At 39.0% G+C, this 25,266-nt stretch overlaps 1 protein-coding gene across 1 annotated transcript in view; it reads left to right on the top strand.

Moving 5' to 3' along the window:
* CRYBG1 (crystallin beta-gamma domain containing 1) overlaps positions 1-25,266 on the top strand; it is an 88,573-nt gene that overhangs the window by 7,509 nt on the left and 55,798 nt on the right. Inside the window, exon 2 of the mRNA XM_081904602.1 lies at positions 21,272-21,410. Within this exon, the coding sequence (XP_081760728.1) occupies positions 21,272-21,410 (139 nt within the window). The remainder of the gene's footprint in view (positions 1-21,271; positions 21,411-25,266) is intronic.

The raw sequence follows: 25,266 nt of genomic DNA, 5'->3' as shown, positions 1-25,266 counted from the left end.
TACAGAAGCTGCAAAGCTGTAAGACAGGCTTCCTCAACCTCGGCCCTCCAGATATTTTTTGGCCTACAACACCCATGATCCCTAGCTAGCAGAACCAGTGGTCAGGGATGATGGGAATTGTAGTCTCAAAACATCTGGAGGGTCGAGTTTGAGGAAGCCTGCTGTAAGGGAATAAAAACCTAACAATGCATGAATATTACAGTAAAAATTTAACATAAAACATTTCCAATTCTAATGTCCTTTTCCTCAATGCATGACGACCACCTGGCTGATTCTTAAATTATTTCATTTTGTATTTTTTGGTATTTTTAGGGTGCAATCGTGTTTGGGGTTTTTTAACACCAGTTAACATAAATCTCATTACATTTGATGGAACAGAGTTGCATCCCTAGTATCTCCCTGCCCCCCCCCCTTTAAGCTTGTGCCACCAAGGCTTCATCTGGGCACTGAAAAACTCTTGTAACAAGACAAGCATTTGACCATAGAAAGAAAAGGCAAACACACTGGTTTGGCATGGAGACAAAAGGCGTAGTAAAAGGATGTAAATGGATAAAGAAACATAATTGACCTAGACATGAAGAAGTGCTACATGATCAGTGGGAGACACCAAATTAACTCATGATTTATCTCTACTAATATTTCTTTTGCTCATTTTCATGGTGCTGTGCTATACTTTCAGTACTAGAAGTGTGGGAGCAGTGTCTCAGGGCATATGCAAGATGTAATATTTTGATGACTGAATAATTGAAGCTTACTGAGGGTTGACGTGTCCTCTTATTATTTTTTTGGCAAGTTTTATGAAAACAGAACATTTGTAACATAACATTCCTACCCCGCCCATGGGGCTTTGCAGAGCAGTGGAGCCACTGCCACATCTGTAGCCCATAGTGACAATGGTAGAGGATAGGTAGTGATCAGGTTGATCCTTACCCGAGCTCAGGTTACCAGCAGTTGAGTCCATATTAGGCCAATGCCATCGCCCCAAAACAGGGAAACCAGCTCAAGATCCAACAGATCTCAGGCCAGCTCAGCCCCATCTCCTCCCTGCTTTGTTTCTTTCCACTGGGTTCTACTGGTGGAAATACCACCTGCGGGCCTCCTGCCTCAATGTTTGGGAGCTGGTTGCTCAGCTGGGACATGGCTATTAAATCCAAACTCCCTGGTGTAAAAGGGATTAGGGTTGCCATGCTAATCATTATGTTCTGGATTTTTTATTTTTATTTTTTTGAATTTACAGTACAGTACATGTAATAGTGCTATCAGTGTGCCATTTCAGATAAAGCACAGCTTCCCAATGTGCATGAAATCATTCTGGCACCTTTGTGCTGATTTCTACCAAACACATGCAGAATTGTTTTACCAGAATCAAAGATTTCCCCCCTTCCATCTCCAAAAGAGGACCTAAGGGGGCAGGGAAATGCTCCTAAACATAATCCAATACAGTGGTACCTCAGGTTACATACGCTTCAGGTTACATGCGCTTCAAGTTACAGACTCCACTAACCCAGAAATAGTGCTTCAGGTTAAGAACTTTGCTTTAGGATGAGAACAGAAATCGTGCTCCAGAGGCGTGGCGGCAGCAGGAGGCCCCATTAGCTTCAGATTAAGAACAGTTTCAGGTTAAGAACGGACCTCCAGAACGAATTAAGTACTTAACCCAAGGTACCACTGTTGTTTGAAATTCAACCGCAGCAGCAGCAACATTTTCTATAAAGTGAGTGCTCTCTTTTTAGTCCTCTCAGGCACTAATAAAAACTCCTTGAGCATCTGTGCAATACACACACACACACACACACATATACCCCTGTGATACATATTTTTTGAGATTGGTTTGCAACTTTACTATAATTTTATTGTGTTTTTGAGGATAGAGGTGTGGTGCTGTGGTCTAAACCACTGAGCCTCTTGGGCTTGCCGATCAGAAGGTTGGCGGTTCGAATCCCCATGACAGGGTGAGCTCCTGTTGCTCGGGCCCTGCTTCTGCCAACCTAGCAGTTTGAAAGCATGCCAAAAAGTGCAAGTAGATAAATAGGTACCACTCCGGCAGGAAGGTAAATGGTGTTTCTGTGCGCTGCTTTGGTTTCACCAGAAGCGGTTTAGTCATGCTGGCCACATGACCCGGAAAAACTGTCTGCGGACAAACGCTGGCTCCCTCGGCCTGTAAAGCGAGATGAGCACTGCAACCCCAGAGTTGTCTGCAACTGGACTTAACTGTCAGGGGTCCTTTAACTTTTTTTATGCTGAAATATGAGGTACCAGAGCTCAGTCCTGGACTTAATTTGAATACTGTATTTTTACGAGATACAAGAGAGTAGGGTATCGTTAATAAACATGGTGTTTTTATGAATTTATAACGGCTGCCACTGATTCAGGAAATCTAGATTATTTGTTTGTATATGGAGGGTAGGATTCATCTAATGCGTCCTGTCAGCAGAAGTCTTTCTCAAGGACCTCCACTTGCACAATGGGGCTTCTCTCCCCACCCCTCCCCTTGCACTTCTCCAATTGTCTTGGGTGTGGTTGGGAGAACCCTGGAAACAGTGTATGGGGGAAACAGGGGGTATTGTTCTTGGGTATCTTTTTAGGTAACAGCAATACTTTTGATCAAACATAATTGTCCTTGAATTTATTTATTATTTTACTATTGTCATGTAACACAATATAGGACCAAGCTGAAGTTAGGTCTTCTAAGGTATCATTCAACAGCATCTTACACAAAACACATTTTAAAAGAATGTCAATGGCAAGCTAGGACAAGTCCTTACTATTACCGTGAAATAGTAATTACTATGAATTAATGAAATGTGGAATGTACCCTTTCATGAAATATTGGAGTACTACTCTACCCATAAAAAATAAAAAGTAATCTTTCAGAGCATAAGGATTATATAGATAAAATACAGCAAATATTTGTTGCAATTAATGGTTCTGCATCACTTATGACTAGGAAGTAATTGCCCTTGATATTTCATGATAAAATTCTATTCTTGTTATAATTCTTGCTTGTTAAATAAGTAGTGCTACAAATAGCTACATGATCCCACTTTTGGGATAATTGTTTACATAATAAATTATTCTTAGAAGAAATAGGTCTTAAGGTGTATGCATACATTAACATTTCATTCACTATCCACTATAGTGGATGATTTTAGTTTTTTTCATTAACACATATTGGTTGCATGTAACAGAGGTGTTATGTGGGAGCTGGCAGCCTGTGTGAGATATGTATGGGATACTGGGCTCAAATGGATTAAGCAAGGTGCTTTTTCTTGGAATGGGTCACTGGAGTTGTGTGGTTTATATCCCATGGATTGCTATGCTGAGAAGATCTGGGCATTGTATGGGCACTGGACATGTAATAAATGTATGGAATTCACTACAAAATGTTATGATGGTCATTGTCGTAGATGGTTTTGAAAACAATGGAATTTCAGGGTACAGAGATAGCAAGCCTTTGAGTGCTTGATGCCTGCAGTAAATCAAATGGATAAGCTTACCGCTTCTGAACTTTCCACAGTTGGCGGGCTGCTGTCAAAAAACAAAATCAGTTGGGCCATGATTTGATTCAGCAGGCTTCCTCTTAAATCTGTAAAGATAGTCTTGAAGGCATAAGGCTTGTTAAAATATCAGACTGGATACACATCAGAGTGTTAATATATATGTGGGCTCACAGATCCGATTTTTCTATGTGTGCTTTTGAGCATGTTTGTCCACATCTTAGTGCTTTTCACTTTAATGCCACCTCAGTCTTTCCCATCCACGCTAGTGGGCTGTGAGTGGTGGGATATATTTGTATTATGTATTGTTGTCCTCTCCCCTCAATCAGTACATCCCTACCCACTCTGAGTTCCAGAAACTTGAGGTTCATTGTGGACATGTGTGCAGGTATTTGTTTATGTATACATGTGGCTATTTTAAATTATTTTTGAAATGTTTTTTGATAAAACACTTGAACAAAACAGTGTTTTGATGTGTGTGTGTGTGTAATATAATATAATATAATATAATATAATATAATATAATATATAATAGGTATGTGTGTGTTATGAGTGTACCCAGTGGAGCCCACTGAAGAGTACCTCACAACAGGAGTAAGGTGTGTGTGGTAATAGATGGCACCCAGCAAAATGCCACCAACATGTTAGAAAACAAGCAGCTGCACAATGTACATCCACCATTGAGTAACACGCAATTTTATGTTGGATTTTTAAAATCTGTCTATCAGGTATGTGTAGGCAACCACTTTGATAAAGACAACATTATGTGAACTCAAAACATGCACAAATGGGATGCATGAAATCTGCTTTAAACTGTACACTGCCTCACAAGCCAAAGGGGAGTCAAGCAGGATTTGCAATGGCCAGATAATAAGCTTAAGTGTTTGTGATTCTTTGCTATTCCCCAGGACTTTCAGAATAATTAGCTTAATAGTTTATACAAGCTGTACAATTAGGTGTTGTGCAGATTTTGGGGTGCATGATATATTATTTGTTTTTAAAATGGCACTTAATGTATGTATTTTGGGGCACATCTGATTTCATATTGGAGTTTCTTGGTTTTCTGGTGAAATCAATTCTTGGAATTGATTAGCTTATGACCTTCTCTCTCATGCAACTAGGGCTTTATCACATTGTATACTAAAACAATGAGAACAGTATTGCAAGAGAAAGTTTAAAATATGTCATATGTATATTGCTTATACTCTCTGTGTGGCAAAGTTGTTGCCTGCACGCTATGGTTCCTAATATATTGTTTACTTTTCGCATTTAGCAATACTTCACTTCACACCTTGCAATAGTATCATTGTCATGCTGCATGTTTCAACTGGTTGACAAGCAAATGCAATCACATAGTGTAAAATCTTATGTAGTGTGTGTGTGTGTGTGTGTATGTGTGTGCGCGCATGCAAATTGTAATAAGGCACAAGAAATCAAGTGATTATCTGATAGAAAGATATATTGACTATTCATTGTGGAAAACCTGTTGATATTGGCACATCAGATGTCAAAGAAATAAACAACGACCTGATGTTTAGAAGACATCTGAAGGCAGCCCTGTTTAGGGACGTTTTTAATGTCTTTTTAATCTCTTGTTGGAAGCCGCCCAGAGTGGCTGAGGAAAGCCAGCCAGATGGGCAGGGTATAAGTAATAAATTGTTGTTGTTGTTGTTGTTGTTAAGTTATATTCATTTGGTAAGCCATGACATTCCTTTATTACAGCTCTTTGCTGTCTATAAAGTCGCCATGGTGCCCAGATGTTGAGTTCTACTCAGTACCTAAATGATGAGTATTCTGGTTCATCTCATCCTTCTCATAAACTCAGACTATATAGTGCACTAGGATGATGGTGCATATGGTGTGTGTTTTTCACAGTGAATGTATGTCACTGAAGGGGAAAGATTCAGATTTAGAAACCTTGCCAATGTAGAAAAAACAATGGCATTGCCAAGCCACTTGCCACCTGACAAGTCTGTTCCTGTGAAGCCAGCTGTTTAGTTCCTCCTCAAAAGGCCCGACTGAAACTACAGGAGCACACATACACTTTGCATAAATCATTCAACATCTCTCCCAGGCAAGCCCACGTGTGCTCAGTTTTAGAAAAGCACAATCTAAACCTCCAAATCATTTCCTTGTTTTCATTTAAGGAAAATACAGTATAGCTAAAGATATTTAGCAGAAGGAGCTTAAATAATTATTTATAAATTAAGAGAAAACCATGTATGTCAATAATCATTTTGTATTCAAAGTATGAAGTTTATATACTTCACTGAAAATAAATATATATTGGCACTGCAGCATCCTCACTGCTTGAAATATGGGAGAAGGAAGATGGTTTTATAGCAGGCATAGGCAAACTCGCCCTCCAGATGTTTTAGGACTACAGCTCCCATCATCCCTGACCACTGGTCATGTTAGCTAGGGATGATGGGAGTTGTAGTCCGAAAACATCTGGAGGGCAAAGTTTGCATATGTCTGTTTTAAAGGGTTGTATCCAAAGCAGCATGAACAGTGTTTGAGGCATATAATGGGAATTCCTTAGCTTCCCTCTTCCTGACCTGTACCCCACCCCCCTAAAAATTGTTTTGAAAGGTTTCCTAATCTGCTGGTGCAAATTATGAGGGTGCATGAGCGGCTGCAGGAGACAAGAGAGGAGGGTGTAGGCATGTTGCACAAGCAGAAGTTGGCTGTGTAATCCAAACAGCAGCGCTAAATGCAACCTATAGAGTTGGAAGGGTACCTGAAGTCATCTAGTTCAACTCCCTGCTGCTACAGGAGATTTCTGCTACAACACCCCTAGTATGTAGCCACTAGCTCTCTCCTTTAAAACTGCGCCTATCTTTGTCTGGTGCCAGTTCACACATGTCAACATATTATGACAACTTCAACGGTATACGTGTCTTCACCTGGCAAGCCTATGCGAACCATGTCATGCCAATGGTTTTTCACCAGACCACTGCTTGTGTATTAAGTGGTCACCATCCCATGGTTTGAATATATGAACATACCTTGGACCTATCATACACAACATAGCCTTTCTAGAGTTTAAAAAGTCAATATTCATAACAGCATTCATTGCACTATTGGGGGGGCAGACATATGCTAATTTCAGATAAAAAACGTTGGTAATTTAATGCTTAGAAAATGCAGTATCTCAATGAGAGAGAAGAAAAGAGAAGTGGGTATACAGTACATGTGTTCCACTAAATTAGGGTGAAAGGTTTTTCTTTTTCTGAAAGATGCAAATGAACCAAATTGTTTTGCTTTCTAAAGTATTTGGTCTATTTCCTTTTGCATCTATCTATTTCTACTTTTGTTTTTTCGTTTTCATGCATCTACCTCTACTACCTTGGAAAGGTTCAACTGCCTACTTAAGAGCCATGAAGCCATACCATGTGGAAACAGTTCAAACCCAAAAATGGATTGTGGAGATCCATTCTAGGCCTTACTGACAAGTTAAACATGAACAAAAAGTAACAAATTATCAGATAGTATCTACCAAAATAGAACTCAAGTGTGAAACTGCTAACAAAAATAAATAACATGTCCCTAAGAATGGTTTCTATATCTAAGGGCTGGAGAGTGCGCAATGTAATTCCATTTTTTAAAAAAGGATATAGGGGACATGAGGAAGATTACAGGACAGTTCTGGATAAATTGTAGAACATGGTTAAGCATAGTGGAGGAATTCTTTGTCACCCTAATTTGATCATTCTGTCAGTGTAAGGAGTTCTGCTTGTCAGATGGAATGATACCGCTCTTCTCCCTTTACATGCTGTTCTGGTTTAATATCATAAAAACAAGTTAATGTACCAGACTTTAAAAGTCCAACTGAAAAAAGGTGGGTTTTCACCTGACATCTAAAAGAATCTAAGGTTGTGGTGAGACACACTTCAGTGCGGAGGTGACGAAGCCCCTTACCAAAGGATTCTGAGCAAACCTTTCTCCCTTTCTCATAATACTAGAACCTGCGATCCTACAATGAAGCTGAAGGGTCGGAGAATCAACCCAGGCAAAATTAAGTACTTCGTCAAAGCACATAATTTAGCTATAGAAAGTTTGCTTTCCTAGGCAAAGTGTTTGCTTTCCTTGGTAAAGCATTGGTGTCAGAAGATCAGGGCTAGGGCTCCTCCTCCTCCTCCTCTTCTTCTTCTTCTTCTTCTTCTTCTTCTTCTTCTTCTTCTTCTTCTTCTTCTTCTTCTTCTTTCCCCACCCATCTGGCTGGGTTTTCCCAGCCACTCTGGGCAGCTTCCAGTACACATAAAAACATAATAAAACATCAAACTTAAAAAACTTCCTGATACAGAGCTGCCTTCAGAAGTCTTCTAAAAGTTGTGTCGTTTATGTCCTTGACATCTGATGGGAGGGTGTTCCACAGGGAGGGCACCACTGCTGAGAAGGCCCTCTGCCTGCTTCCCTGTAACTTCACTTCTCACAGTGAGGGAGCCACCAGAAGGCCCTCAAAACTGGATCTCTGTGTCTAGGCTGAACAATGGGGCGAAGACACTCCTTCAGGTATACTGGGCTGAGGCTGTTTAGGGCTTTAAAGGTCAGCACCAACACTTTGAATTGTGCTCGGAAACGTACTTGGAGCCAGTGTAGATGCTTTAGGGCCAGTGTTATATGGTTCCTGTGACTTCTCCCAGTCACCAGTCTAGCTGTGGCATTCTGGATTAGTTGTAGTTTCTGAGTCACCCTTTGAGTCACCCCACGTAGAGTGCATTGCAGTAGTACAAGCAGGAGATAAACAGAGCATGCACCACTCTGATGAGACAGTGCACGGGCAGGTAGGATCTCAGCTGGCATACCGGTAGACAGTTGCCCTGGACATGGAATTGACCTGCACCTTCATGGACAGCTGTGAGTCCAAAATGGCTCCCAGGCTGTGCACTTGGTCCTTCAGGGGCACAGTTACCTGCTGTCTCTTGATGTCAAGAAAGACTGTAAGATGCAGCAGAAGTTGGAATACCAATGCAGTGAGTTCTGATGCCATGCAAAAGAATTATTTGTAACTGAGTAAACAAATTATTTAATTTCAGACAATGGTGAGTGTTATAGTTGCTGTTTGAATGAGAATTAATAGGTTTGTGTGCAGGCAGAGAAGTCAGCTGAGGAATCTGACTGCTGGAAACTGCAGTGATGGAAAGCAGCAGGTCTTTCCAGTACTTTGTGTGTGGCCTTCTGTCATATTTTCCCCAAATGTATTCACATTGCATGAGAGCAAGAAGCAGAGAGCTCTCAGCTGCTTCACGTGCATGAACTGTAATCTGATGGGTGGGGGAACTACTTTGAAAGGCGTGTTTAACCTAACCATGTTTTCAGTCATTTCAGTTACTACACTGGATGTATTTTAAATAAAAGGACACATTCTACTTTTGTAAAAACATGCTGATTCCCGGACCGTCTGTGGGCTGGATTGAGAAGGCGATTGGGCCACATCCTGCCCTGGGCCTTAGGTTGCCTACCCCTGGACCGTTAGCATGATCAGAACTAGAAATCTGAAGTCAGGAGCTGGAGCTGGAGTATGGAAAGACCTATGTGAATCATTATGTTAAAAAACATGCACTGCACTGTTTGATTAGCCTGGGGCAAATTTCTGCCTGAAATGACCATGCATCATATATAGCAGCTCATGTTTACACAAGGACAAATTACAACATTTGTTGTAAATGATCTAAGATTTGAAAAATTAAGTTGTCTGCCTCAGAGCATTCAATGTACAGTATCACTCCATTCTTAATTTTCATAATTCTTTTTGTCTGTTGAAGCAAAAAGAAAAAAAAGTGTTGGAATTTTAAAAAATGTTTGTTAAGGTTCCCAGGCTGATGCATAACAATCTGATTTTTTAAATTAAAAAGTTACATCTGATTCATAAGTGCTTGTGTTCCTGTAGGATTTCTTAATGTTAAATCCTTCTTTCTTGTCTCACACTTATCTCTTCTGGCATTGAACTTGCAAAAACAACTGTTTGTCTTTTCAAATCAAGCTGAGTTGACCCTAGTTTATTATTTATAACTTCAGATTTTACAAACTCAGTCTGAATTCCTGATAATCAGGTGATAGGACTTCATAGATGCTTAACGCTTTACTTCTGAAGTGCTGGTGATCAGCGGGACATCAACGCACAGTGCCAGAGTCGTGTGTGATGCTCTGCGTCACCTGACATTACTGTGACACAGGGCAAAACTAGGCTTTATTTCACTTGGGTCAAAGTCCCAGTTTGGCAACCTCCCATGCACATTTGAGTGTATAGAGAGGGAGGGAGGCTGGGAGCTTCAATGTCACCCCTTTGGAGGTATAACCTGGGGCAAAAAACCTGGTTAGCCCCCCTCCCCGGCTCTGCTCTGACTTCAAGTGATTGATAGTATGTTTGTGCTTCTAGGGCAAATAGGATATTTACCAGGGAGAAGAATTTAAATTAGGAAAAGGGAAAAGCCTCCCTTCCCCAGTGCCACAACCCAGATCCAGTTTAGCCACCTGTTGCTACTTTTCAACTTTAAGAAGAAAAATAGGAAATCTGATTACACTATCTCTCTCTCTCTCTTTCAGTTCATCTTTATTGGCTTCTTTTAGCATACATTCATAAAATCACATTACTGCATAACATTTTGAATTTTCCTGTCATTAAACAAGTGATTCTAAAACATAATAAGGAAAACAAAGGTATATTCTTAATCATTTGATTAATTTATATTCCATTTACATGCCTGATCACACTATCTAAATCTTTACGGCAGGTTATCACTTTACAATATATTTTGCATTTTTCTTTCCCCTTTGAAAATTGATGTGGGGTGTGAAACCTATATTTTAACTTGTAATGCTGAATTGAGCAGGTGTACCAGATTTCATTTTGATATCCCAAAAAGATGCTACAAAAATGTGGTTTGTTCTATCTATTTTGCATTCCCCAAAGTCTTCATTTTTGTCACTCAGTAATGTAACTAATAAACCGCATGGCTTCTCATCAGATTTTAGATGCCTTATTCTAGAAATATGTTGTGCTTAATTCATGGGTTGTGTCATGTATTGGCCCACTGGGCTTGCCATAGGTGAATCTTCCTGAGTCACCTCTCAGGCAGTTTGCTTTTTGTTTCAGTTTTTCATTACAAGTATCAGCATGCCTCAAGGGGTTTCCCTTCATATACCATGTTGCGTAAAAGTTTACCTTTTAAAAAAACATGTTCGCTGTGTGACCATGTCGTCATGATATTGTTCAACGTGTGTGTGTGCTTGCTTCATCTCAAGGCTCATCAGATTCTACTGGGTAAAGAACCAGATGGGCTTCTGATATTTCTTACAATGCTATTTCATTGTCTTTTACACCCTGACTCTCTTTATAAACCTTTATTACTTGAGATCATAGTTACTTTTGTACATCACCCAGCATAATGTCTAATGGACCCAAGCTTGTAACCCTGAGGCAGTGAAGAAATGCAAATCAAACCATAGCTACCAATAATCTCACACATTATTTCCTTTTATGTTACATCTTTATGACTACTTAAGCTGTCTATGTTTTAATTGTTTTTCTTTCATTTTTTTCCCTGAAAGCTTTCTAAACCTTTTTTTTAACATTACTATAGAGTAAGGCTTAAAAGTTGTAAAAAACCCCCAAAGATTTAGCAAGCTCCTTGCTCCATAGAGAATTTATTTCACTAAGTAGAATGATGTTTACAATTCAGGTTTTACACAAGTAAAACTTGTGCATTACATTACTTGGCAGGACATTATGCTGAAAAACTTTGGCAGTAGTCCACTGCTGGCCTTTTCCATGCCTTTATTGAGAACAAACCTGATTATCCACTGACATTTCTTGGAACATTAATCTTCTTTTACTTTCCAGCTGTAATTCTTGTAAGTATTGTTCCCTAAATGTATCAGTTTACCAGATGCTGACAGAAATTAAGGAAGAACATTAATTTCATGTCTTGCTTATACATGCCTGGGAGAATCTGTCTGGCACTGCTGTTGCAAGTTGAAAGCTAGAAAGTTGGGTAGATCCAGACGGATCAAACAAAGCACTTCCTGTGTTCTCTCACCCTTATTGTTATGTTGCTGAAGTTGGTTACTCGTTCCCAGTTCCTTATTTGCTTGAAGATTCACTACACAAAGGAAAGTCAATATGTTCCTGAACTCTACAGTAAAGGGTTTCTTTTTGCCTGAACCTCCATATTAGCATGACCGGAGGACTCTCCCCTTTGAGGCCAACAATTTTATTCATTCAAAAGTATCATGGTTGTGCAACACTCATAAACATGTGATGACATCTAAAGACAATAAATAATAAAGACCTGAGCATCACAAAATATGCTTTGGGCCACCACATATAGCCACACATCTGGAAGAGTGTTTGTAGGAGATTCCCTTTTCGTATGAGATTCCCTACCCAGCCGAGGGCCTCCTCCAGGTGCAAGTCACCATCAAGTGCATCTATGCACACCAAAAATAGCCAAAAGATGTAGAAAAAAATAAAGGTGGCTACCCCCAAGATATGTTTTGGACTACAATAAGTTGTACACCCCACATATGGGAGAATGTCAGCCACAAGATGTTGGATGCTACCTGGCCCAGTGCATCTTCTGGACACAAGGCACCATCACATGTCCCAATGTACACCAACAAAAGCAAAAATAACTAGGGTGAGAAATGAGAAAAATGCTTAAATTGTGCAGATTAGAATGGATGAAACAGTGCCATCTTTCTTCCATCAAACTGAAATCAACTAGACTTGCTATAACCAACTATTGCAAACATTTACAGTGGTACCTCAGGTTAAGTACTTAATTTGTTCCGGAGGTCCGTACTTAACCTGAAACTGTTCTTAACCTGAAGCACCACTTTAGCTAATGGGGCCTCATGCTGCTGCCGCGCCGCCGGAGCATGATTTCTGTTCTCATCCTGAAGCAAAGTTCTTAACCTGAAGCACTATTTTAGGGTTAGCGGAGCGTATGTAACCTGAGGTGCCACTGTATAAGAGTGCATTTGGGTGATATTTAATAGCAAAATCAGTTGAATCCACTAGTCATTTCCACATTGGCTGCTCATCCTTTGTGTAGTCTTGAGATGTAATTTATGAATCTTTCTACCTAGTCAGATGCACATGCTCTCTCTGCATTGGGAGTTTTGCAGTCTGACTGTTGTAGGGAAAGATGTGGCAGTTTGTCGTTGAGCATAACAAAAAGTGTTGCCAAACAAATGTGGCATTAGATGAATGCTAAGAAAAATTTGTTTATGAGGCTTATTTTGTGAAAAATACATCATGTATTCAGAATATTTATAAAACTTTCTTATTTGAATATCTTGAGACAGTGTACGAAATATGACATATATAAACTGTAACAAATATTTTCATTTTTGTATGGTTTTTAATTGTACTATAATTGTGGTAAACCACTTTTATATTATTTATGAAACTGCAATAACCAAACATTTTAATAAATAAAATAAAAAGAAAATACTATAAAATGTTATCTAATTGCTCTCATAGTTGATAAGATCAAACTGCAGATTGGATGTTGACTTAAGCCATGTTTAATGATTCAAAACCTATGGAATGTATAAAGTGGGTTATAATGGTCACATATTAATATAATTGTATCCTTATGACTGTGCCTTTTTGCCTTTGGTTATGCTTCTATAAAATTAATTAATAATTTGATGGTAACTTCCTTTCTTGAGATCAAAGAAAGGTTTGAAGAGTAAATATTGTAAAAAAAAAGTTATTTGTGTCATTTTAACCTTAATATATACCTTCAGCAGGTATTTGTTAAAAGCACTATGTGTGTACTAACATAACTTGTCCTGGCAATTTACATGACTACTCCAAAGATCATTTCAAATGCTTCTGTCTGACTCTCTGGGATGAATGGGGTGGGTTTTTTTAACTATACTAAACATTTATTTTGTAATATGCTATAAGTTTTTGGAAGATGTACAATTGTTATTGTTGCATATGGCTTCCATTCACAGATACTCATTAATTCACAAGTTTCTGATCCTTTTGCATTACTGTTTTCTTCTGGGTAAGGCTGGTTTCATGCCAAAGCTGACTTTCACTATGGTTATGGAATTAGAGTTGAGAATGTGTTGGTTGGTATCAAACCACTCATTTGACTTTTTTTACAAAACCACTGTATACTATATTTTTCCATGTATAAGACGATGCTTTTTGCTTTAAAAATATAGGCAAAAATTAGGTGTCATCTTATATATGGATAGTGAATGCAGAGGGGACAATTAATGGCAGCAGCAAGCAGGAGATTGGCACAGCTGATTGATGGCTGTGGCAAGGCGGGCAGGTGATTGGCAGCTGTGACAAGTGGGTGGTGGGTGGGCTGTTGGTGGCTGCGAGCGGGCAGGTGATTGGCTGCTGTGGCAAGGTGTGCGATCGGCAGTGGCTGTGGCAAGCGATTGGCAGTGGCAGGCAGGTGAACTATTGGCAGAAGTGACCTCCCCCACCCCCAACAAAAGCTAAACAACTTAATTTATTAATTTCGGGTTAAAAAAATAGGGGGGTCTTATACATGCGTCATCTTATACACAGAATAATACAGTAATTTGTCTTATCGGATAATCATTGTTCCAGGAAACAAATTCATGGGGAGAGCAAGCTGTATTCCCGAAATCCTGATTTGTCTGCAGTCAGTTTACATCAGAAGCTTGCTCAGCAACTGTGACTTTTTAACAGTATCTATTTTCTCTCATGAATACTTACGTTGTTTTCAGAACATTCCCCGGCTCCTCCACTTACGTCTTTAATATTATATCAACATTGAAAGTTGTCTGGCCAAATGCAATTTGTGAAAATAATTGGAAGACCCTATAAATTATAGACTGCGGCAAGATGTTAAATAATGCTAATGAACTTAATATTGTACATGGTTGAAGTAGATCAAATGCTGAAAAGCTCTACTCACATTCTACTAGAAGGTACCTTTGCAAGAATAGTCTTGAAGTGAAAATATCTTTAGATAAATCAGTCAACAGAATCATATCTGGCTAAATACATACAAGTTATTCCAGGACCAGACAACAAAAAACCTCTGATTAGTTATACTGAAAATCCAATGACAGTATTGAAATATTATGTAAGGAATCAGTCTTATTACAAGGGGAGGTGATAGTATATCCCCCCCCTTTTAAAATGGAATCCTTATCTTCCTGATAAGGATTAGATGTGTGCACCTTCACTAGACTAGTACAGTGAGAGAAGCACTAATCCTCTGAGGAAATTTTTAAATATTTTCTTAATATTTAAAATATCAAAACATTCATTAAATGATTCAGGAATGGCAAATAAATTGTGTCACTGAAGACATAAGAATGAGGGCTGCCATACATTAAAAAAGCAGCTCAACAATTTGGGGGGTCTTCCTAAAAAACCTCAACAATTGAAATACGGCAACCCTACAAGAAGCCCTCATTACAATTGCGCAACCACATTTTTTGCAGCACTCAGTACTCTCAGATTAATTGCTTTTGTCCCCCCAGAAACAAAAATACGAGCGTGTAAGAAATTGTGATAACCCTGCAGCAGAATCTCTAACCAATTGAACAAAACATGCTGTTTATGTTTGTTTTTATTGCCAGAAAAGGCCCTTTATCACCTTTGTGGTTATTATAAGCATTAACTTTGCTTTGGAAACAGATGGCTGTGCCACCCAGTGGTCAAACTTTGTCTAGACATTATTGAAGGAAAATACAATATTTTTAAATGTTATCTGCCCCCAAATGTTATCTGCACCTACAGATCCAGCCTCCAAGGAGTGCTTTGCCTGCTGTTGCCACCGCAGTGGCATTGACAGCTGCAGCACATTCCTTGGAGGTGAAATTTGCCTTTTTCTAAGCAGTGCCCCCCCCATGATACCACCTCAGGGATGTGGCTTTTTGGCAAATAGCAGCCGCTGCTGGTCTCCTACCCCTCTTGTTCCTGGTGTTCATCTTTACTCCTTGTTGCGCGGGACAGGGACATTTTGTGGTTCTTCTCAGTTGCTAAAATGGCTTGGTCAGGCTCTAGCAAGAGGGCTCTAGAATCATAGAATTGTAGAGTTGGTAAGGTACCTCCAAGGGTCATCTAGTCCAACCCCAGCAATGCAGGGCATAGCTAAATCTAGATTATTATTTTTCTGCCTTCACCCGAAATTCATCCATAAAGTTTTCATATCAAACAATGATAGCACCTTCAGTTTTTAAAACTGCAGAGCCTGCTGCAGTCTGGCCATCTCTTTAAAATTGGTAGAATATTGCACTGGAGAGTGCAGAAGTAGCTACAATGCTGAGTACTGCTTTAATGAATAGATGTTTATAATATGTGTGTAATCCCATTATCCTTTTCCCAGCTACAAAAATGTTGCAATTTGAGTTCTGTGTTACTATACTTTTCAAAGAAGAACTAAACTATGAGGATCGTGTACAACAAATACAAATGTACTTTCATTGCATAGAAACAAATGATGGAGAATAGTCATTTTTATTAGTGACATTCAAAATATTCAGCTGCATCCCAAATCAAGATCTGAAGTGGGACCATCTTAGATAAATTCAGGGCTTTTGTGAGCTGAAGCAGGAACAGACAATGTGCTCAAGGCACTAAGGCATTAAAAAATACTGCAAGCAGTGGGCTCCTCCACACAACTTCACCATGCGTTTGAGGCTTTTTGAGTTCAATATTACTGGGTAGTGTTCACATGATATAGTCCTCAACCAGAACCCATTTCACTTTTTAAAAAATAGTGAACTAGCTGGGAGTGCTGTGTCCTGGCAGCCCTTAAGTAGGCAGTTGTAAGGCTGCCCCTGAAAAACCCTCCCTGAATGAAAAAAAATGACTGGTTGCTAATATTCCCATCTGGGGTAAGGTGAGTGAAGGAACAGCTGGTGTAGAGTCTGCATCAAGACACTAGCAGGAGCACCAGATTGACTCTGCTGGTATACCCACACAGCCCTGAGGTCACTGCCATGTGGCCCTGTCCCTTCATTGCCCAGGTAATTGCAACAGTGCTGCTATTGGTAGTGTAGTTCTATGGCACCACCCTGTGGCTACTCCTGCTCAAGTGGGTAACTCCAGGACATCTTTGATTACTCCAGTTATATGAATCCCAATACAGTGGTACCTCGGGTTAAGTACTTAATTCGTTCTGGAGATCTGCTCTTAACCTGAAACTGTTCTTAACCTGAAGCACCACTTTAGCTAATGGGGAGTCCTGCTGCCGCTACGCCGCCGGAGCATGATTTCTGTTCTCATCCTGAAGCAAAGTTCTTAACCTGAGGTACTATTTCTGGGTTAGCGGAGTGTGTAACCTGAAGCGTATGTAACATGAAGCGTATGTAACCCGAGGTACCACTGTACCCTATTGCTATCTTCCTGTTATTTGGGGAAGACCTTTTCATTAAAATGTTCAACCCTGCAATTGATGTGACTTTATGTTCCTGTTTTATTTTTCACTGTACATTATTATTGTTATTATTTAAGCACCCTGAAAATTTTATTTGAAGCACTGGAGTATAATAAAATAGGTAAGGTATAACCCAATAAAGAATTACTGTTCCGAATCTTATTTGTGAAAAAGCATAGTAATATGACCAAAACAATGCTAGACATGAGGAAGAGTTCAGTCGGTAGAGAATGGGACTCTTAATCTCAGGGTCATGAGTTCGAGCCCCACATTGGGTGAAAGATTCCTGCATTGCAGGAATCCAACTCTACTATTCTATGACAAATTTAGATTGAGTGTAGTTGCAAGTAGCTCTTTAATATACCTCCAATAATATAAAATATGCTTCTCTAATGAGATTGAATTCTATTGCTCTAATCTCAGCTCAACATAAGATACTCCAGCTCACTTTTTACCTTTACAAAATGTGCACATGCAAATTTAGGAAGAGTTTTGTGTGATTCAAAAATAGACATACAGTACTGCAATTTGAGTATTGGTTTAGCCAGCACTTTTTTTCAGCTGGAACTCACCAGAGCTCAGTTCTGGCACCTCTCAGGTGGGCACCATTGCTATTATAAGAGAAGTGAGGCATGGTGAGTTCCAGTGCTTCTTTTTCTAGAAAAATAGCACCAAGTTTAGCATTTTTCAAAAGCTTTTTATATTGCAGTACTGATTCATACAATAACTTGCTTGATATAATCAGTCCACTAGGTGGCAGGGTTTCATACAAAGTTGTAATATTTCCAACTTGCTCTTATTTGTTTCTATACATACTACTATCCTGAAATTTCATATCACAATGAAAAGGGTGTTTTCAGGCTTCATAGATGTGCAGCCAAATACTCTTCCTCATACATGCCTTTTTCATCCTTGTTTCAGAGGCTGTTCACAGCCCTGATTGGCTGCTGCTTCAGTGCCTCTGACATTGTGTTTTTTCTTGCTAGCAACATGGTGTCAGCTAAGTGGGAGCCGTACAGTCAGCATCCTGACACCACTGCTCCATGCAGCCAATTCAACTGACTACATGCTGGCATTAGAAAGCCAATTCTTAGTGAGGTCTAGAACCTTTGCCTTCATCCAGACAATATGTTGGTGGGTAGGAAGGCAGTTTACTATTCATCTCCCAGACCCCAGTTACAGTTTCCTAGAGAGGTACAGTTTTTAGACGAGAGGGATGCCCACATCTTGACTTTGCTATAGCTCTAAATCTATCTACATATCTCCTTACTATACTGTGTTGTTAAGTTCAAAACAATATGTGTCAGTTTTGCCTTACATCTTTTGTGAGTCTTTCTAGTGTGCTCCTCTGCTGTCAGATGTTGCTCTGCATTTTTCTATGTTCTCAGTCAAGAAACCCATATACCAAGTGTCAAGCCAAACACTTTTGTTACCCAGTATCTGATATTAACCTGGGTTAATGGGCAATTAATCAATTAGCTTCTCAATCAGTTAAATCTGCCTAAAAGTTTTTCTTGGTATTTAATTACAAAAATCCTCAAAACAGCTTACAGATAATCAACAAAAGTAAGATGGCTTAAAGCATAAAAGCAGTAACATCAGAACAGTATAATTAACACAACAGATATAAATCGCAGATAAAATGGAGGGAGGTGTCAGCCAATTCTGCACAACTTGGAGTTGATTAAGGAAAGGCACCCAGACAGAGTTCTGCATGAGCCAGAGACAGTTCCCAAGAATCCATGTACATGGGTTACATACGCTTCAGGTTACATACACTTCAGGTTACAGACTCCGCTAACCCAGGAACAGTATCTCGGGTTAAGAACTTTGCTTCAGGATGAGAACAGAAATCGTGCTCCAGTGGCGTGGCGGCAGCAGGAGGCCCCATTAGCTAAAGTGATGCTTCAGGTTAAGAACAGTTTCAGGTTAAGAATGGACCTCCAGAACGAATTAAGGACGTAACCAGAGGTACCACTGTACACAAACCTGCCAGGAGCTTCTAAACTGGTTGGAGAACAGCTGCTTCACTTCTGAAGACAAGTAGGAAACCAGGCATTCCACCAGAGGGCACTCAAGTGTGAGCATCTCCAGGAATATTAAACCCATAGGCCAACCAAGAATGAGATGACTCCCTTTGCTGCCTCGAATCAAGGCAGCCTAAGCCAACTCCAAATAAAACTGGTGCCCAGGGCTCTTCCTTGCCATGCCTGCTGTTCCTGAGAAACACGACAAAAGCCTTTATCTGGGGCTACAACATTTAGGCTGCAATTACATACCTTCGTGGAAGTACATGCTATTGAACTCAATGAGACTTACCTCTGAAAAGATGTGTAGGGTTGAACTTGTAATAGGATGGAACTGTTAGTCTGTTTTCATTTATATAAAGATAATGTCTGATTAAAAATGCCTTTTGTAATGCAAGTACGTATAAAAACTGAGCATGTAAGAGACCTGTGTAAGAAGGAATGAGAGATACTTATTTTAGCATGGTGTGTGTATGCTTTACAGTACATAATCTTTTTTTATTATTATTCTTTAGAAACATTATTTTTTCTCACTTGCAAATTTAGGTACTACTAAAACTAGTTTTGTTAATTGACTAAGATTCAGTGCTTTTTCTGGGGGTACGCAGGGGTATGCATACCCCTTAAACATTTTGTGAATCTAAGTTTGGCCTCATTGAGGAGCAGTATTTCAATATGAGTAGGAAAACGAGAGTACCCCTAAACATTTTTTAAGGGAAAAAAGCACAGCTAAGATTTATTTAATTGTAGGATTAATTTTGAGCCTAGTATTCTAAATGTAAGAAGGTCTGGTAGAACTCCCCACAAGAGGAATTCCATAACATAGATGCCACCAGTAAGAAAACTTGCATTCATTGAAGGCTGTAGTCTTGGCACAAAGGATTAATATTTTATTTATAACAAACAAACATTACATTAGGCATTAGAAAATGCCCACCAGAAAGCTTATGTCCTCAGCTGATTCAGGGCTTGGTCTTTGAGCTTTCGTGTAAGACCTGGAATTGACTGATCCAGACCCTGGTGAACATAAAGTAGGGATATTGTGCCAGTAGCTACCAATCTGGCCTTTCTAAATGATGGAATCCAGAGTAGGACTTCATTTGAAATTTGAGCAAACTGAGAAAGTGCCTCATACAGAAAAAGGTATTCTTTCCCAGACTTTAAGGTTACCCAGTTCAAAAGTGGCACTGTTAATTGTGTGTAGAACCCAATTAGTAAGTAAGTACAAATCTTTTAACACTTCTAGGAAATTTGTTGGCTAGGGCATTTTGCCTGCTGCATTCTGGATCTGTTAGAGTTCTAAACATACTTCCAGGCAGCTCCAAGTGGCATTCAGAGATAGAGCTGCGTACTGAAATTTAGGGCAATAGCACTCTCTCTATGTTGCCACCTAACAACAGTCACCTTTAGTAGTCATAGCTAATATCCATCGACAGACCTATCTTCCACAAAACCCATTTTATATCACCCAAATAAATGACCATGGCATCTTGTGGCAGTTAATTCCATTAACTAAATTATATGTGAAGAATAGCCTTTTTCATCTGTCTTAATTTTTACTGCTAATAAAGGGTTTTTGGACAGCATGTGCTCTGCGTGTTCTAGTGGGAGGGATTGGGGAGGGGGTTATTGCTTTGTTCTTGTTCTTGTTTTTATTGTCTTTTGTGTTTTTTGCCTTGTATTTTGTGCTGTGAACCACCCTGAGATCTACGGATAAAGGGTGGTATACAAATGTTAATAATGATGATGATGATGATGTTTATCTCCTATTGCCAGGCCAGCATGTATTGACAGATGGGAGTTCTGTATTATGTTTCATAATCTTTGTAAACTTTCTACTGTGTTTTTATGACCTAATAATCAGAGATGCAGGTGCTCCTGAGGGAATAATTGCATGGTTATTCAAAGGAAGAGACAGCCATTGGCACCACCCCTGAACCGCTGTAGCACTTTATAGTTTTTGCTATGTCCCAAATAGCAAAAGCTATAAATATTCAAGGCCTAAACTAAATCTAGGCAAAAATGAAAAATGCCTTTCAAAACTGGCCATATTTCACCTTCAACAAAACAGCCGTAATTTAAGAATAAAGAGAAATACAGTATGAGACCCTTCTTGATGCCTTTTTGGCCGGAAGTCAGGATGAAAGACTCATAAACCAGATCCAAGCATTATTAATTTAAAGGTTAGGTACAAAGCTGTTTTTATGTCGTTTTTGGATGCAGACACGCAATATTTATCAGATGTTAAGACTTTAATCACAATGATCTTTAATACAGCTTCCATTTAACATCCTACTACAATGTTTCTGGTGGTCAATTTAATTAAATGGCAAAAATATTATGTGTTTTTCAGAGATTTTGACATGCCAGATACACAATTTGCTGCTCAGGCCAATCAGCTGCCTCCACTACCCTCAAAAGAGACACAGTTTGCTTATGGTATTCCAATGGATTCAGTAACTACATCTACGTTGCCAGCATCATTTAAAAAGGTAAGGAGGAACTAAAAGTATGAAGTGTGACATTGTTTTTACTTTTTTTAAAAAAGTTAATTTTGAAAAATACCATACATAGAAATTTCTTAGGGAAGGTAAAAAATAAGTATCAAATTACTGGGGGAAATTTGATGACAAACAATGAAGCCAGATGTCTTTTTTCCATTTGGGTCCATGAAATATGTACAAAGTACAAAGATAAATTATATAAGAGTATAATGACATTGAGCTACACGTGCATTTATCCATAGATGGGATCAATAAGAGTTATAAAAACAAATAAATTCCTTGTGTTCCCAATTTTCTCCACAAGTAAATGCTTTTGATAGGCTGACATGAGGGAACTGGAATATTATCAATATTCTATATCAATGCTTATTCCAGTTTAGACCCACTGAAGCCAGTGAACTGAATTGGCTTAAACTGGTGTCCTTTGGCTTAGCAGGAGGTTTGAATGTACTGTACAAATTCATTTAATTCCTCCACTTGGGTTATTCATCTTATTTATATTAGTATTATATAACGCCAGCAACTTAGCATAGAGGGAGGGTGCTTATTACTTCTGTTGTAGTGTGAGAACTATGCTTAAGTGATTACCTTGTAGACAAGGTTGTGCAACGCCTTACTTGTCACAACTTACTTTAAAGGCGTCTGGCTTGGTGAATAGCCTAATTTTCTCATAAACAATAGTAAATCATAGGCTATAAGCTGAAGAAAACTGGCCAGTTTGCTTTTCTGCTGAAAGACAAGAATGTAAAAAAACAAAATAAAAGGATAACTTCATGAATTTTGTTTGTTTATTTTAAATATTTATAGGTTGCTTTTCTCAGGGCAGCAAGCAACAACATAAACATAACTTTATAAATAAAATTACAATGGCATTACACTATATTAGAAACTTTAGATGATAGGCAGCAAGGTCATACTTGGAGAAGACCCACTGAAAACACTGAAATGAGTACATTAAGCATGTCTAACAATGGAGATCACCCTTTAAAATAAAATAAAAAGTTATGCAGCGCTTTTTAAAATTGTGTTCGAAAATTTGCAAATATCGTAGCTAGGTAAGGAAGCATAGAATTTTATATCGATCAAACTTTTGCCTTTTAATTCAATATTGTACTTCATTTAAATATAGCTGATACTATATTTAATTTTGCCCGATTCTTGCTCACACTGTAGCTTCAGTTTCTCCTCTATTTAAGATGCCCATGATAACATCCATAGTCAGTATGTTCCTATTATTGCTTGATTGCTAAGAATTGTGACTTCTGGCCCCAGAGGTCGTGTTTCTCTTTCCCAGTGCTACACATCTGGCCATACTGACTATATTACAAGATCATGTTAATAGGAGTTCCCCTTTGTCCTTTATCATCTGTCCACTGCAGTAATAAACATAAGCTAAGCCAGTGAGCTTCCTGGTAAGACTCTTGCCTCAACTTCGAAAGAACTGATAAACATTCCTCCCACACCTGGATTTGCTGATGACATACAGTTTTAATTTCATTTGGCATCTTATCAGGCAAGGACAGCAAAATCCAGTCTGCTTAGTAAATGCTTTTGCAAAATCAATCCAAGGGTTGCCATAACAGGCCATTGCTTATCTCGAGCATCATCTGGCATTCTCATTACCCAGTGAATCAATTAATTGTTTTTTCTCTTCTTGTGAAAGTCTGCCTAATTCACCACTAAGGCTCTATTTGTGATTCAGAGTGATTCAACAGTAGTTTCCCAGCCTTTGATATCAGGCTAATTCCTCTGTAATGCATTGTCTCAGGGGTTTCCAAACTGTGATTGGGCTTCATTCAAGTGCTCCACAGCACGTCTGTGAAGAACACTTACAATTTGACTTCTATGGATTTCTAATCATAAAATTATAAAAATCATTTATAAACATGCAACATCTAGCACAGTTCATTACAGTTGCTTAAAATATTATTATTACCAATTATTATAATTATTACCAGGATCCCCACAGCAGTTTTCATAAAGTCTGTGGGGGACAGAGGGAGTTTGGGAAATTTTGTATTATCATAAACATTTTTCAAATGAAACAGTCTCTAGCTTCCTCATCACTTTGATACTATTATATAAAGTAAATCCACTGGTCTCCATTTGCCATTGCTTCTCAGATCAGTTAAATTTATGGTGGTAGACTTGATTTCTCTTTTTTTAAAATGATTGCTGCACCTTATTTAGTAAGATGCTCCCCTTTTTGTTGAGAATTCAACCTAGGACTGCAGATGTTCTTGATGCAGACATCCTTTATTTTCTGTTTACTTAGTCACAGTAATTTATATGTGGGATCAGTTTCCATAATGGTCTGTTTTCTTTACAGCTTTGTGTTGAATAACAATTAAAGTGACAGCTTGCTTTAAAATACACTTTATTTACCACTGCAGTGCTAATTGATTAATCAAACTACCCATTTAGGCTGCAATCCTGTACACACCTAGGAATATGTCCCTCTGAATTCATTGAGAGCTACTAAGATTAAACTGATAATCTACCCAAAAAGTGGCATTGATTAATTTTACATTAATATTACTTAAAATGTATTTTTGAAATGTGTGTAAGTATTGCAGAAGCTACAAAGCAGGATGATATAATACAAAAAAATTCAACATTTTATATGACAATTTAATTATTTTCTAATTAGATGAACATAGACTGTCTCTGCACTTTACCTTTCTGTACCATTAAAACACCTGTAAGCAGTAGAAACTTTCCACTGTTATATAGCTGAAATTGGAAGAAATCTTTGTAACTGAGCATAGTGTACCAGAGGATACTCTGAAAGAACAAGACTCAGTATGCCCAGTGCTATTTTTCTAGAAAAAAGGTGCCAGAACTCACCACAAATGCCTCCCTTGTTCTCTTATAATGACAATGGCTCCTGAGAGGTGCTGGAACTGAGTTCCAGTGAGTTCTGGCTGAAAAAAACCCTCGAGTATGCCCAAAGCATTACAGAAATACAGTGGTACCTCCAGTTGTGCACGGGGCATTCTGGAGCTCCGGTTGGATCCCAAGGTGTGCGTATCCAGAGGTGCCGCTTCTGCGCATGGCGCAGTTTAGCACTTCTGCACATGAGGTGAAACCCAGAAAAATACTTCCAGGTTTGCCGCGCATATATCCCAAAGGATACGTAACTGGAGGTGAACGTAAGTAAAGGTTCCACTGTATAATACAAAATATACAAGAAGGGCATTTAGATGCAATGGGAGCTTTTATATTTGTCCACTATGCATGCAGACATAAGATGGGCTCACCTGTAACGCTACACCATTTTTTATTTATATATATATAAATGTATTTACTGCTTGATTGTAAATAGAACCTCTGAGCAGTTTACTCTAAGCCAGGCATGGGCAAACTTGGCCCTCCAGCTGTTTTGGGACTACAGTTCCCATCATCCCTGACCACTGGTCCTGTTAGCTAGAGGTGATGGGAGTTGTAGTCCCAAAACAGCTGGCGGGCCAAATTTGGCCATGCCTGCTCTAATTCATTGTTTGTGTTAGCCATGGTTTGGTTAAGAAGCCAAACAAATGATCAAACCAACCAGGATTCTTCCTACTTCCTTTCCCAACACCACACCTTCTGTCCAGTATCTGGAATGCCCACCATGTCATCCACCTGCCTTGTCATTGGTTGGCTGACCAACACATCTGAGGTTAGGAGTGTGGTAACTGTAGAGTGTCTCTTTCTTGATTGGGGTTTGCCTCTCTAGGTGTGCTTACCTGGCATCTAGTCTGATGTCTTGATGGATCTGGGAATGACTTTTCTTTTAATTCGCCCAGCCATTTCAGCACACTGAATAGTTGTTTAATTTCTGTTTCAATTTTACTTTTTTTGT

Source organism: Podarcis melisellensis, assembly GCF_964234715.1.
Source record: "Podarcis melisellensis genome assembly, chromosome: 3".
Lineage (NCBI taxonomy): Eukaryota > Metazoa > Chordata > Lepidosauria > Squamata > Lacertidae > Podarcis > Podarcis melisellensis.
This window is presented reverse-complemented; position numbering and strand designations above follow the sequence as displayed.